This window comes from Chiloscyllium plagiosum, chromosome 3 (assembly GCF_004010195.1).
Source record: "Chiloscyllium plagiosum isolate BGI_BamShark_2017 chromosome 3, ASM401019v2, whole genome shotgun sequence".
NCBI lineage: Eukaryota > Metazoa > Chordata > Chondrichthyes > Orectolobiformes > Hemiscylliidae > Chiloscyllium > Chiloscyllium plagiosum.
The window spans coordinates 92168464-92182147 of record NC_057712.1 but is presented as its reverse complement, the minus strand read 5'-3'; the positions used below and the strand labels follow the sequence as shown (position 1 = coordinate 92182147).

General features: G+C 38.9%; 1 protein-coding gene across 1 annotated transcript in view; it reads right to left on the bottom strand.

Moving 5' to 3' along the window:
• The window catches only part of map3k5 (mitogen-activated protein kinase kinase kinase 5), a 189233-nt gene that overhangs the window by 126679 nt on the left and 48870 nt on the right, over nucleotides 1-13684 (bottom strand). The window contains exons 3-4 of the mRNA XM_043685981.1: nucleotides 8240-8263; nucleotides 3783-3976 (exon numbers count right to left, since the gene is read on the bottom strand). Coding sequence (XP_043541916.1) covers nucleotides 3783-3976; nucleotides 8240-8263 — 218 coding nt within the window. The remainder of the gene's footprint in view (nucleotides 1-3782; nucleotides 3977-8239; nucleotides 8264-13684) is intronic.

Here is a 13684-nt window from a genome sequence, read left to right as displayed (position 1 = left end):
CCATTTCAATCCAAACATCTAAACATTTTTCTTGCCCTGTATTTCAAATGTGGATTTTCTTGGCCACATTTTGCTAATGAACAGGAATCAGTCCTCTACTAGCCTGAACCAGTTCTCAATCAAGGTTTGTGAAGGTTTGTAGTTCAGGTTGAGGTTTAGGGTGTAGGTTTACTCGCTGAGTTGTAGGTTTGATATCCAGACGTTTCATTACCTGGCTAGGTAACATCATCAGTGGCGACCTCCGAGTGAAGCAAAGCTGTTGTTTCTATTTATATATTTGTCCTGGATGGGGAGGTACAAAGGGAGGTACAAGCAGGAAGAAAGTTAGCCACCAGGATACACGAACACCAGCTAGCCACAAAAAGACACGACCCTCTCTCCCTCATAGCCCTACACACGGAGGAAAGAAAACACCATTTCGACTGGGACAACACATCTATCCTGGGACAGGCTAAGCAAAAACATGCCAGAGAATTCCTAGAGGCCTGGCACTCCAACCACAATGCCATAAACAAACACATAGATCTAGATACCATCTATCAACCCCTCAGAAAATGAACAGGAAATGACATCACCAGAAACCCCAGGAACCCCATCCAGGACAAACATATAAATAGAAAGCAGGAGACAACAGCTTCACTTCACTTGGAGGTCGCCACTGATGATGTTACCTAGCCAGGTAATGAAACGTCTGGATATCAAACCTACAGCTCAGCGAGCAAACCTACACCCTAAAGTTCTCAATCAGTTCTCTCGTAGCCTGAAGTGTAAAGAACTCACTCCTCATACACACAGAAGCAGAAATGACAATATATAACTAACAAAGAATTGAGATTTAATAGAAACACTGTATTTTACAGTTGCCTTGCTATTATTGTCTGTCTCTAATGATAAAGAGTAGCATTTTGCATTTAAACAAAGTTTTCTTTAATGAAAAATCCTGTAACATACAGCAGAGAAGGACTCAGAAATATTAGAGAAAGGAACAAGTTAATAGGAAAAGTAGAGATGACAAGACAATATTCTAATTAACACAACGTTCCTAACTCCAAAGAGAGGCTGCTAATTAAATCATAATATCATAATAACATGAGCTATTCATCTTAGCTAAAAGGAAAGATTTAGCCTGGTTGTTTCCCCATATTCTTTGTAAAGAGATGTGAAATTCCTCTATTTCCCTATTGGTTTTTCTCCAATTCTCCTGAAGATATTAAAGAAATAGTGGGGCATTAATCCTTATTACACATTTAGTCCTCACTACTCAGTTTCTGGCACAAGCACTGAGCCCTTGCACCTACCACCCACCACCAACTCTCTCCCCCTCCTCACCCCTCGCCGCCCCCCCCCCTCCGCCACACACACACACTTTGTATAAGTTTTAAGAGGCAATCACAGCTAGCTATTCAGACATGGGAGCCATCACAGCTGAGCCCAACCCTGAGCTCATCAAATGTCCACACACAGGCATAATCATGACGGGATCGCTGGAGAAGGGTCAGAAATGTGGAATCTGGCTGATTCTTTTTCCTCTTCTTCAAATACTTGACAAAACCTAAATGCATGATCACTACCCAGATAAGATCAGCAAATTCAACAGAACACCAGCACGCGAACCAAATACATTCAGTACATTTTGCACTGAGTAATGACAGCATCCCCTAGCATTCAACATGAACCAGTGTTGTAAATCCAGGATAAGTTAATCATTAATGACTGGCTGGCTAATCAAAACTGCATAATTTGCTCACATATGCAAAGACAATACAATGGTGCATTACAGTGAACAAGCCACCATGGAATATTTCGGGATAATTATTCATAAAGGAATTGCAATTAGAAACCAGTCTTATAACCTTAAGCACTTCACAACCAATGAAGTTCGTTCACTTACTCAACAAAGATCAGAGCATTTGAAAAGCCAGTCATTGTCTGAAGTGCTGTAGAGCTGAAATTTTATTCTACTCTACATTCAAGAGGCTACTGATACAACTTTTCAAACAATAGGTTTGAGAAGAAATAATTCATGAAAGGCATTCGTAGTTTCATGTATTTTAAAGTTGGTCAAATAGTCTGGAAGGGGGAGAGAGACAAAAACAATTTTTAAAACTGCTCAACAATAAAATCACTATTGTTTAAAATCTGAAAGAAAATTAGCAAGACCATTGCACTAAAGAGGAGCACGCAGAGTCGATATTCACCAACTGCAGTGTACTCTGGACTCCAATAGGGAAGATAAGCAGCTAATCACCAGAGAGTTCATGTTAATTTTCTTTCTTCGAATCAGCAAAGCAGTCTTCATTTGTTCAAAGCAGCACCCAGAGAGTGGCACTGTGCCATTAAGGGGAGGTACAAGTAGGAGAATCAGACTAGAATTCAATTCAGATTTGCCACTCTATAATGCTTTATAGAATGCAGCAAAACAACTTTTTTTATATTTTGGTTTCTCAGCATTAACTTCTGCGACTTGAACTGTAGAATTAGAATTAGAATTTTCTTTCTAATTACCTCAATTTCTGATTTTCAGAGCATGTACAATCTGAAAGCAATACAGCACGACTCATTGTGACAAATTTGACACATTCCACATTTTAACCAGTAGAAAACAAGTGTGTAGGCCTTGATTAAAAAAAAATACAATTTAAACTTCAGGCAGGTTGTCTGTGGGTGGGTGAGTGGTTGCCAGTGAAGTCAACAACTCACTTTTTTGATTATTTCAGAAAACAGGCGAAGCTATCTCAACTTCTGAGCCTCACATCAGGTTTGTTTCCCACCCAGAACAAACAGGATGTGGGTGGGAAGCAGCCAATGTCATCTCAACAGAACCAAAATTCACTAGACGGCAGGTAAGCTTTGAGGAGGGATTCCGTGAAGATCTCGCAGTCGAATCCAAATTTCCTCTTGGGATAAGAGGATGTACTTCTCTGCCTCCTGCTGTCACAAAAGATAAGCACAAAATCGATCTGCCAGAGGCTTTTCACTTCCTGATCCCCAATTGTGCTGAATCAAGGCCAGATTTCCTGTTGAAACTGAAGATAAAACTCCAGTCGGCAGAGCATGGTTATCACTAATCTGCATTCTTTCCAAAGGAATATGAAAGCTTTGGATGGGTAGCTACGCTACTCAACCTAGATGAGTATTAACTATTCAATCAGAATGCATAGCTCAGGATAAAAATCTGCACCATTCCAACTAAATCTATTACACGGGGAGAAGCTGGCTTAAAGGTAAAATCATTGACCCAATTAATGTGCTGGGGACACAGATTCAAACCCCACCTGAACAGTTGGTGGAATTGGATTTCAATTTATAATCTGCATCACAAAACAATCTATAAACATCATAAAAACCCAGCTGACTCACAAATGTCCTATTGGGAAGGTAATCGGTCATCTTTAGCAGGTCTGATCTACATGTCACTCCAGAACCACAGCAATGAAGACGACCTTTAACTTCCCTCCAAAATGGAAGCAGCAACAAGCCAGTCAAGGGCAATAATGGGTGGGCAATAAATGCTGGCCGTACTAGTGACATCCACATCCCATGAAGGAATTTTTTAAAAAGTCATGAACACCAAAAAAGCCACAAAGAATAACATCTGTAACTATCACCACCTCTTGAACATTTGCTGAGGAATACTTTTGAGTAGATGAATGCACATTACAAATACCTCAACTAGCATTTATAGAGTATTTTATAAATAAGCAATATAGAGAGGCTTTCTTTGACAAATTTCTTGGTTAGTTTAGAGACGCGATGAAATATGTATGTAAAGGTACACCTACCAGCAACTGATGTGTGCAACCTTCAGTAACTGAACAAAGCGATCCACTAATGGCATGCAGATTGGTCCAAGCAGCAACTCAAAATTTGGCTGCATTAGCTCACTCAATCCCTTCATGTAGCTGCTCTCACAACAGTATACCTTGTTGTGTGGAGTCACCATATATGGTATAAAGGTGTAGTTTCCACAGGATGCCTGTAATAAAAAGTATAGTTGTACAATGCCAGAAACGTTCTGATTTGGAGATGCTGCTGTTGGCCTGGGGTATATAAAGTTAAAAATCACACAACACCAGATTATAGTGCTTCCAATTAAACCTGTTGGACTATAAGCTGGGTCTGTGTGATTTTTAACCAGAAACTTTCTGATGGCCAATTTACTTATTCTTCCCCTCACCATTTCTTTATGTCCAAACAATGCAAAGGTAACTTTGAAATCGTATCTGTATTACATTGTTTCTCAATGGAAGGTCCATTACTGAATTTCACAGGGGTTAAATGCAGGGAAGAGTGAGTACCATTTATTCAAATGAACCAATAGATTATGAATGACACCAGGACAAAACACCACTGCATTATCAGAGATTGCAGTGATTACTGGCTAAGTGTTCTCACAAATAATCAACCAACCAATCTACCGCTGTGTTAAACAGAAATACTTAAGGAATCTTCATAAGTTTGCTCGGCTGAATGTTTTACTGGAATGTAGACAAGCATCAAGTAGTAGCAGGAAGAAGCCAAAGAAGCCAATTAGTTGTTTGAGAGTTAGCCCATAAGAGTGACATCATCTTAAAGTGCAATCTCATTGTGCACTGATTTAATTAATGCAGACATTGGATTCTCTCTGGATTGGGATGAGAGGAGATTTTGAAAAAAAAATACATTCTTCATATTGGGTAGCAATTCACAATCACCCTTTTCAGAAAAAGGGTCGATTGATTCCACACGTCTAAGAGCCAAAATCACCAAAAATGTGATTCGAGATATTTCCCATAAGCAACAAATGAACAAAACCTAATTTGTGGATCTGTATAGTCAGGATTGAAATGACTCCTTAGAACGGAGTCTGAGAGGCAGGTCTGCACACAGAATTACGGCACAATACTTCTGGGAAGCATAATTGAAATTTTTAAGATGAAGACTACATTAAAAAAGTGCTATTCATGCTATTTTTTAACAGAGGAATCTATACTTACTGAAGTATGCTTGGGCTGATTAACTAATCTAGAAGAATGGCCACTATCAACTAGATACAATATTCAGCTGTGATCAATAAGACAGCTCCATAAATTACTTTAAATAAAACTAAATAAAATTGTCAAAATAGTCAGAAATAGTCAAAAGTGCTGCAGAAAACTTCATGTAATATTTTTCACCGTGGCAAAACCTAATTTCATTAAATCTTAAAGGGTGATCTTTCAAAAGATAAAGATGTTACCTCAATTTCCTTATTCTGTACATGACCTTTAAGTAGAGTCATATTCTTATATGATCAGCTAAGTCAAATGGCAAACAGGAAGTCCTCAATAGAGCAACATGCTGTGTTATCCTTGTGCTACTCTACATTTTAAAGAGAATGATTGCATTTATACATATACTTTTTTAGCAACTTGTCACATTCCCAAATACACTGACAGTGTTACCAGCATTTGCCATCTTTTAAAGTTAGGTGATTTCTCTTTGCAGATTTATGTTGGAGAAGCTTGTACACCCAGGCATATAAAAAACAAATCTACATTTTGGTATCTCCTGTTCTGGACAAGACATTAGTTCAGTCAAGTCCAAATAACATGGATATGTTGCAAGTTTTTAACATTTTCCAAATAGCCACTGTGATTTACCATGAAACAGGATTCTGATTGAAATGCTACATTTTCCTGATCTGGTTGGATCAGCAAAACAAAAAGTTCCAAATTTGAGCAGCAACTATTTCATGGAGATGGGAGGAGTTAAATAAATTGAAGACTGTCCCTTTATATCTGTATTAAGCATAAAAATGTGATCATATTGGTCGGCAGGACAACTCAAGTAAATTACTCGCAAGCTCACGGTCAAAATTCATGACCATATTTTGACAGACAGCAGAGATGGCAAAACAAAAACTTTGAGTGAAATTAGTGTATGCCATTCATGCAAAGCAGGCTGCTAGTTCATTTTACATGGTTGAAGTGCTGTTCTGTTGGTTGAAAATCATGCAAATTAGACCACCTATGATGTAACTAGACATTGGAGGACAATGCAAGGTCATTGTTACCCTAGCTAAGTTTGATTTACAATCAGTGAGGTACATAAGAATTTAGACAATATTTTCAAATTATATCAATAAAATTAATGAAAGTATTAATGATAAGGATTGCAAGAAAAAAGCAGAAAATATACTTGTTGTATTTGTGAAATCAAATGAGATTTGAACATACTGAATGAGACCTATGGACATTAATAAATGCCATTGACGAAACTAAACTTCCTTAAGGAGCTTAAGGACCACAGTTATATTGTACCTCTGTACAGTCCCACGGGTAACATAATCGATTTGAGCAGTCCCACTGAAACTAGAGTTTTCTGGCCTTCTTTTGTCAAAATTTTAGATCATTGTACTTGTAAGAATATTGATAGGTTTTCACATTATTGGAAATAAAAGCAAAGCAATCTTGTAGACAGAATTGGCTTAAATTATATTCCTTACAAGTTTATCTTTCCTCCCAATAATCAAAATAATTATTTTCAGGCCAAGGCCATTAAAGAGGTTGGCGAGGTGGGTGTGTGTAGCTAAAAGATTTAAGATTGAAATGCACTGGTGTTTTCAATACATAGGCTTTTCATTGCAGCAAGGAGCAGTGAGAGAAGGAAAGAAATCCTGCAATAGCAAAGGTTACATGTTGCTATTGAAGGAAAGATGATTTACAATAACGCAATGGCCTAGGAAAGGCCCTGATTTGTTAGAAATCATAGGATATCGTCTCTGCTCATTCAAACACAGGGCAGAGTTTCGGCATTACATCATATCCCACCCAATAATGGATTATGAAGCAAATGGTACAAGTAATAATTGTTCTGATTTGAGTGTGCAAGCAAGCATTCATAACGCGTTTGTAGCCAATTTCTCTGCAAAGGTGACCTCCTTCTTGAACAACTGCATTCCATGTTGTCCATGTAAACAAAACACTGGACGGGAGAGATCCAGACAGACCAATACACATTTACTCAGAGTCTAGCCACACAAGTGCGGGCATAATGGGGAAACCATAAACAACCCTTTCTAGCCTGTTCATCTGACCAGACCCTGAGGAAAATGCTGTCTTTATAGTTGTGCCAAAATGCTTTACAATTGATTAAGTATTTACGTTTAGTAACTACTATGATGTGGAAAACTTTGTAAAATGCTCTTTCCTTTAAACTAAGCAAAATGGGAAAAAGATAAAATTACCAAGTGGCTCTATGTTAGTTCCATGCTTCATAATCAAATGTGCTAACGGATGAAGAAGGAAACTGCCTTATATTTGAAAGCCTGACATAGAATTGTCGATTTACAGAAGCTGCAGTTTAAATGCAGGACTCTTTTCTAACTGGTTAGTTTCTATTCATAAATCTAATTGTTCAGGTCTCATACTCCCCTTTAAAAATATCGAACAAGTCAGAAGCCCTTCTACATTCATAAATCTACACAGCATAAAAACAGGCCATTCAATCCAAAGAGTGTATGATAGTGTTTATGCTCTCCTTGAGCTTCCTCCAATCCATCAGAATAACTTCTTCATATATTTCCCTAGCTCCTCTTTAAACGTATCTATAACAATTCACCTCAACCAGTCCGTGTAGTGGCAAGTTCCACATCATAATGATCATCTGGATATAGGCAAAGATGTTAAGGTCTGATGTAAAGGTCACAGGTTGGTAGCGGAACACACGTGTTCCCACTTCCATTTATTTTGATAAAGAATAAAAACTCAGTCTCAAGGTCTAATCAAAAATTGACTGTTTTATTCTCAAAACGTGTTGCACAATCTGATGTTTCTTCAGCATTCTCTGGTTCTGTACCAGAAAATCACCTTGATTTAGTTACTGGTATACAACCTTCTCTGCCAGAATTTCTGTTCTGCACTCAACCCAGATTCTGCTTAATGTTCAGGCAGCAAAGATTACTTTTAATTCAGAGTTGCGTTCATTAGCTCATAAAAAAAACTTTTTCTCATCATGATAAATTTAACTTTTAACAATAGTGTAAAACAAGCTGTTTTGGGTTGGTCACCTCACCCAGTTTCTCATTCCAGTCCTAAGTTTTATTTTCCAGTAGTTCAATAGCAACATTTTGCAAGTAAAGCAATAACTTTAAATGGAAAGATAAATGCACCAAACTACAAATTCTATTACAAATATGTGGAAATCACCTCAAAATATTATTAAGAGGTAGAAGATGCAGCATCAAATAGTTGTCAAGCAAAGCAAGAGTTGTACTTACATTTTTCTTTTGACAAATAATTTCCTGCAAAGAGACAAAGAAAAATCAGCCAATAATATTCATGCACAGCTTTAACATATTTCTTTACTTAACAGTGATAATAATATATACTTGCCAACAAACACTGCAAAAGAACATAATTTTGTATTACACAATATCATAATACAGTGTCATTACTCTAATTAATTTAAGAGATGAGATGAAAGGCAATCTTGGCCTGCTGAAGATTTTTAATCAGGTTTGAATCTATGCAATGCTGCTAAACATTTCATATTTTATATTTTCCTCCAAGTGTAATGAAAAATTCTGTCAGGTTGACACAGTCACTCTGAATTAGAAACTTTGGAATTAAAACCCTGACTCCAAGAAAGTCTAACTGGGTGTCATCTGTTAGGTAAAATGTTACTTTTGAGGCCTTACTCACCTGGTTCTTTGAATGGTTTACAATGAACCAGGAAGCTCTTGCAATTTCTGTGGCAGCACTTTCAAAGTAATCAACTACTTCTGAAATACTTCAAGATTTCCCAAGGAAACAACACAAATTCTGCTTCTTGCTTTAAACCACATTATTTTGACTACTTTGCGCAGGTATAGTTGATTAATATACTAGCCATTTAGAAAACATTAAATTTCTCCATTCCCCAGCAACTAACTCCATCGCTGTTCCTAGCAACTGCTTTTGACTGAATCAGACTGTTTGCAACCATCACTGATCCCATCTATTTCTAGCTCCGTAACATCACCCAACTCTATCCCTCTTTCAGCTCATTTTTAATCATCCTTTATTACCAATGGAATAAACTATTCCAATTCACTCCTGTCCAGCCTCCATCATTCTATCTTGTGCAAACAGGAAGTCATTCAAAACTTGCTGTGTCCTTATTTACACATCAAGGTCCAATCATCCATCACCCAAATTTACAGAGAGCAAAATTGGTTCCTTGATAAGTTACCCCTCAATTTTCTTTAAAAATTACATTCTCATTTCTAAATCCCTTCATGGTTGTACCTCCCCCAGGGTTGTAATCTCCTCCAGCCTTCTGATAACTACATGCATCCAAATCTGGCCTCTGGAACAGCTCAATTGTTAGCAGTTGTACTGTGACTGTTTTAGCTCATCTATGAAATTCCATCCCCAAATCTCTCCATCCCATTACTTCTTTCTTTCTTCAAGATGCCCTTAAAATCCTTTGAAGTTCTTTGATCAAGCTTTTGATTGTCTGCTGTTATATAGGTCAGCATCCAATTTTGTTTTGAAACATTCCAGTGAATCACCTTGGAATGTTTCATTATATTAAAGATGCTTCATAAATCAAAGTTGCTGTTTTTATTGCTATTACTCTAGAATAATAAGTGGATTGTTCTACCATACTTATATAGCTTATTATTACGTTAGAGAAAAAATATAGCAATAACGTTTACAAAAAGCTACAAACACATGTTTTTGTTTCCTTGGGCCTATGTTCAAATGGCCTCAGATTCACTTAAGAATCCTATGTGTAAATCCAATCTGATTACTGAGGTACGCACTCAGCACAAAAGAAAGTGTTCCGCCATAGCAATTGCATCTAGAACAGCTTCTGAACAGCTAGTGCGGGAATTCATGTATCACCACACTGATGCAATCAGAATCAACTTCAATGCTTGGACTGAAGCATTTTCCTGGGTCCACAAGCATAGCATAGTTTATTTACAGAAATAAAGTGGATAAAAATCAAGAATAAGGAAATGAACTGCAAACAGATATTGAAACTTTCCGATATTATCGAGAAAGTGGCATTATTTTGCTATTTTTCTCTTTGGCTATGCACTGCTAGAAAATGATTTGCACCATACAGATTGCTAGGTTCACCCTTACTGTCAAGTTTTCTGCAGAAATCAAGAAGTGGGATACTAACAAAAGTAGTATCATACATGTTGATAGTTGTTAAAACTTGTCTTTAAATCAGTAGTATATGAAAGATCTGCCACAGTGTTTGCTAATGTAGTTATCTTTCTTTTTTGACAGTAAGATTTTTGTGTCACTGAAGTGGGAGAACCATGCTTCAAAAACTGATCTGATCATTAAGTCAATGAAATCTGGTACAGAACAGTTGACCTGTACCTCTTACAATACAACAGCATATCATCCAATCAAACAGCACAGAACAACATTGAATCTGTATCGGCAAAACTATATTAAATATGCATCAACCCCATTTTCTAGCACCTGGCCATAGCCTTGGATGTTATGACTTTTCAAGTATCCATTAATTTATTTTACGTCACGTGCCTTAAGTATTGCCTGTTCCAGAAAGGCAGTGCATTCCAGATGCCCACTACCCTCTGGGTTAAAAGAAATTTCCTCAAGTCCCCTCTAAATCTCCTGCCTTGAAAGCATGTCCTCTGGTTGTTGACTCTAAGGGGAAAAACATCTTGCTTTTCACCATGTCCATACCTCTAAAAGTCCTAACCCAATCTTAATAAAAACTAAAAGAACTACAGATGCTGTAAAATCAGAAATGAAAACAGAAGTTGCTGGAAAAGCTTAGTAGGTCTGGCAGCATCTGTGAAGAGAAATCAAAGTTAATATTTTAGGTCAAGTGAGCCTTCCTAAGAACTGGATTCAGAGTTCTTAGGCAACGAGTTATTACTCATTCCAGAATATTAACTCTGATATACTGCCAGACCTGCTGAGCATTCCTAGGAATTTCATTGTCGCCAAACCCCCACCCCCCACCTCTCTATTCCAAAGAAAACAACCCAAGCTTATCCAATCTCTCATCACAGCTGAAGAGCTCCATTCCAGGGAACATCCTGGTGAATCTCTTCTGCACCCCTTCCAGTGCAATTACATCCTTTCTATGGAGCAGTCTCCAGACTGTACTTGTGCACTTCTCTAACCAGTTTCCAGATTGCTGAGGCACATTTGAGACAATTTAAGTTCCACAATTAGGTCCAAGGTGGACACAACACAGCAACTTTAATGAAGGTGATTCACAGGAGCATTATCAAAGAGAACTTCACACAGAGTCACGCAAGATGTTAGGACAGGTGACTGAAACCTCACTCAGTGAAGTAGATAGTTAGCTTGTCTTAAGAGGAAGAGAGTAAGGATGCAGAGAAACCCAGGAAGTGTGTTCCATAGCTTACTTGGCCAGTTGAAGGTATGCCAACAACAATAGGAGGATGAAAACTGGGGTCGCACATGAGGGCAGAAACCCTGAAGGGCTGGAAGACGTTACAGAGATAGGAAGGTCTAAGGTTATGGAGAGATTTGCAAACAAGGATGGAAGTTTTTTTTTAAATGTAGTGTTGTCAGACTAGAGTACAGGTAAGTCAACAAGTGACGGTGATGGATGAGTAGCATCTTGAATCCAAATTAGGTTGGAGGCAGCAGGATTCTGAATGAATGCTTGTTTGCAAAGGCTGTAACACAGGAGGTCAGGCTGTAGCAGCTCTGAAATACGTCAAGTTTACAGGTGACAACGGCACAAGTGAGCACTTCAGTAGGTGAGCAAAGCAGGGGCAGAGACATGCCCTTCCTGAAGAAGGGCTTATGCCCGAAACGTCGATTCTTCTGCTCCTTGGATGCTGCCTGACCTGCTGCGCTTTTCCAGCAACACATTTTTCAGCAGAGACATGCAATGCTAAGAATGTGAAAGCAGGTGGCCTGGCTTGACAACAGACAGACCAAGGAGTCATAAGCTTGGCTCAGGTTTAAATACAATGTTGTAAACATTGAACATAAGAAATAGAAGCAGGAGTAGGCCATCTGGCCTCTTGTTTTTTCTCCGCCATTCAATAAGATCATGGCTGATCTTTTGTGGACCCAGCTCCACTTACCTCATTTGCTCACTCACCATTACCCTTAATTCATTTTCTGTTAGAAATCTACCTTCGTCCTAAAAACATTCAATGAGATAGCCTCAATTGCTTCACTCAGCAGGGAATTCCACTGATTCACAATCCTTTAGGAGAAGTAGTTCCTCCTGAGCTCAGTCCTAAATCTGCTCCCCCTTATTTTCAGGATATACCCACTAGTTCTAGTTTCATCAACCAATGGAAACAACCTCCTGCTTCTGTCTTTTCTACCATATTCCTTTCATAACTTAAATGTCTCTATAAAGTTCCTCTCAGGATGCCACGGTGCTCAGTGGTTAGCACTGTTGCTTCATAGTTAGATTCCTGCCTCGGACGACTCCTCTGTGTGGAGTTTGCACATTCTCCCTGTGTCTGCGTGGGTTTCCTCCGGGTGCTCCGGTTTCCTCCCATAGTCCAGGAAGGAGGTTAGATGCAGGTTAGATGAATTGGCCGTGCTAAATTGCCCATAGTGTTCAGGAATGTATGGGTTAGGTGTATTAGTCTGGGGTAAATGTAGGGGAATAGATCTGGGTGGGTTACTCTTCAAAGGGTTGGTGTGGACTTGGGCCGAAGGGCCTGTTTACACACAGTAGGGATTTTATATATTCTATATCAATGGTTGAAATTCCAATGAGTATAATCCCAGTCTACTCAATCTGTCCTCCTAAGCCAACCCTCTCAACTCTGGAATCAATCTACTGAACCTCCTCTGCACCTCCTCCAGTGCTAGTACATCCTTTCTCAAGTAAGGAGACCAAGAAACAGTACTCCAGGTGGGGCCTCATCAGCACCCTGTACAGCTACAGCACAAAGGTTGTAATGGATCCGATTCAGCCTCAGACTGTGCTTTGGGAAAGACAGGTGGAGCAGCAGCTAAGGAATGAAACAGTACCAGACTGTTGCACAATTGCACATTATGTTGTTTGTTAAGGTACGTAACATTGGCAGGGAATTTCAACATGGGTTCTCCGACTTGTGCACTAGAATTTAATTTACATCATTCCTCAATGAATTTTGCAACTCTTCTGACAAAGCTAAGGAAAGCAAGCAGACAACTGGCAGAACACTTTATTGCTCGGTCTCCAAATCCTATTTGATGCATTGTAAGGGAAAAAAAAAGAAAAAGCTGGCAATACACAAAAAAACCAAATCAGTACAGTAACTAAGTGGCCTGTTTAGCATTTAGGAATCAGTCTTGATATACAGTGTACACTCAAAATTCTATTTTTCCCTTTACAAACTACCCAACAGACATCCAAACAGCTACAGTCTTTTTAACCTTTGGAGAATATACTCTGGAAAAAGTGAGGACTGCAGAGATCAGAGCTGAAAAATGTGTTGCTGGAAAAGTGCAGCAGGTCAGGCAGCATCAAAGGAGCAGGAGAATCGACGTTTCGGGCATATGCCCTTCTTCAGGAATGAGGAGGGTGTGCCGAGCAGGCTAAGATAAAAGGAGGGACTTGGGGGAGGGGCGTTGGGAATGCTATAGGTGGAAAGAGGTCAAGGTGAGGGTGATAGGCCGGAGAGGGGGTGGGGGCGGAGAGGTCGGGAAGAAGATTGCAGGTCAAGAAGGCGGTGCTGAGTCTGAGGGTTGGGACTGAG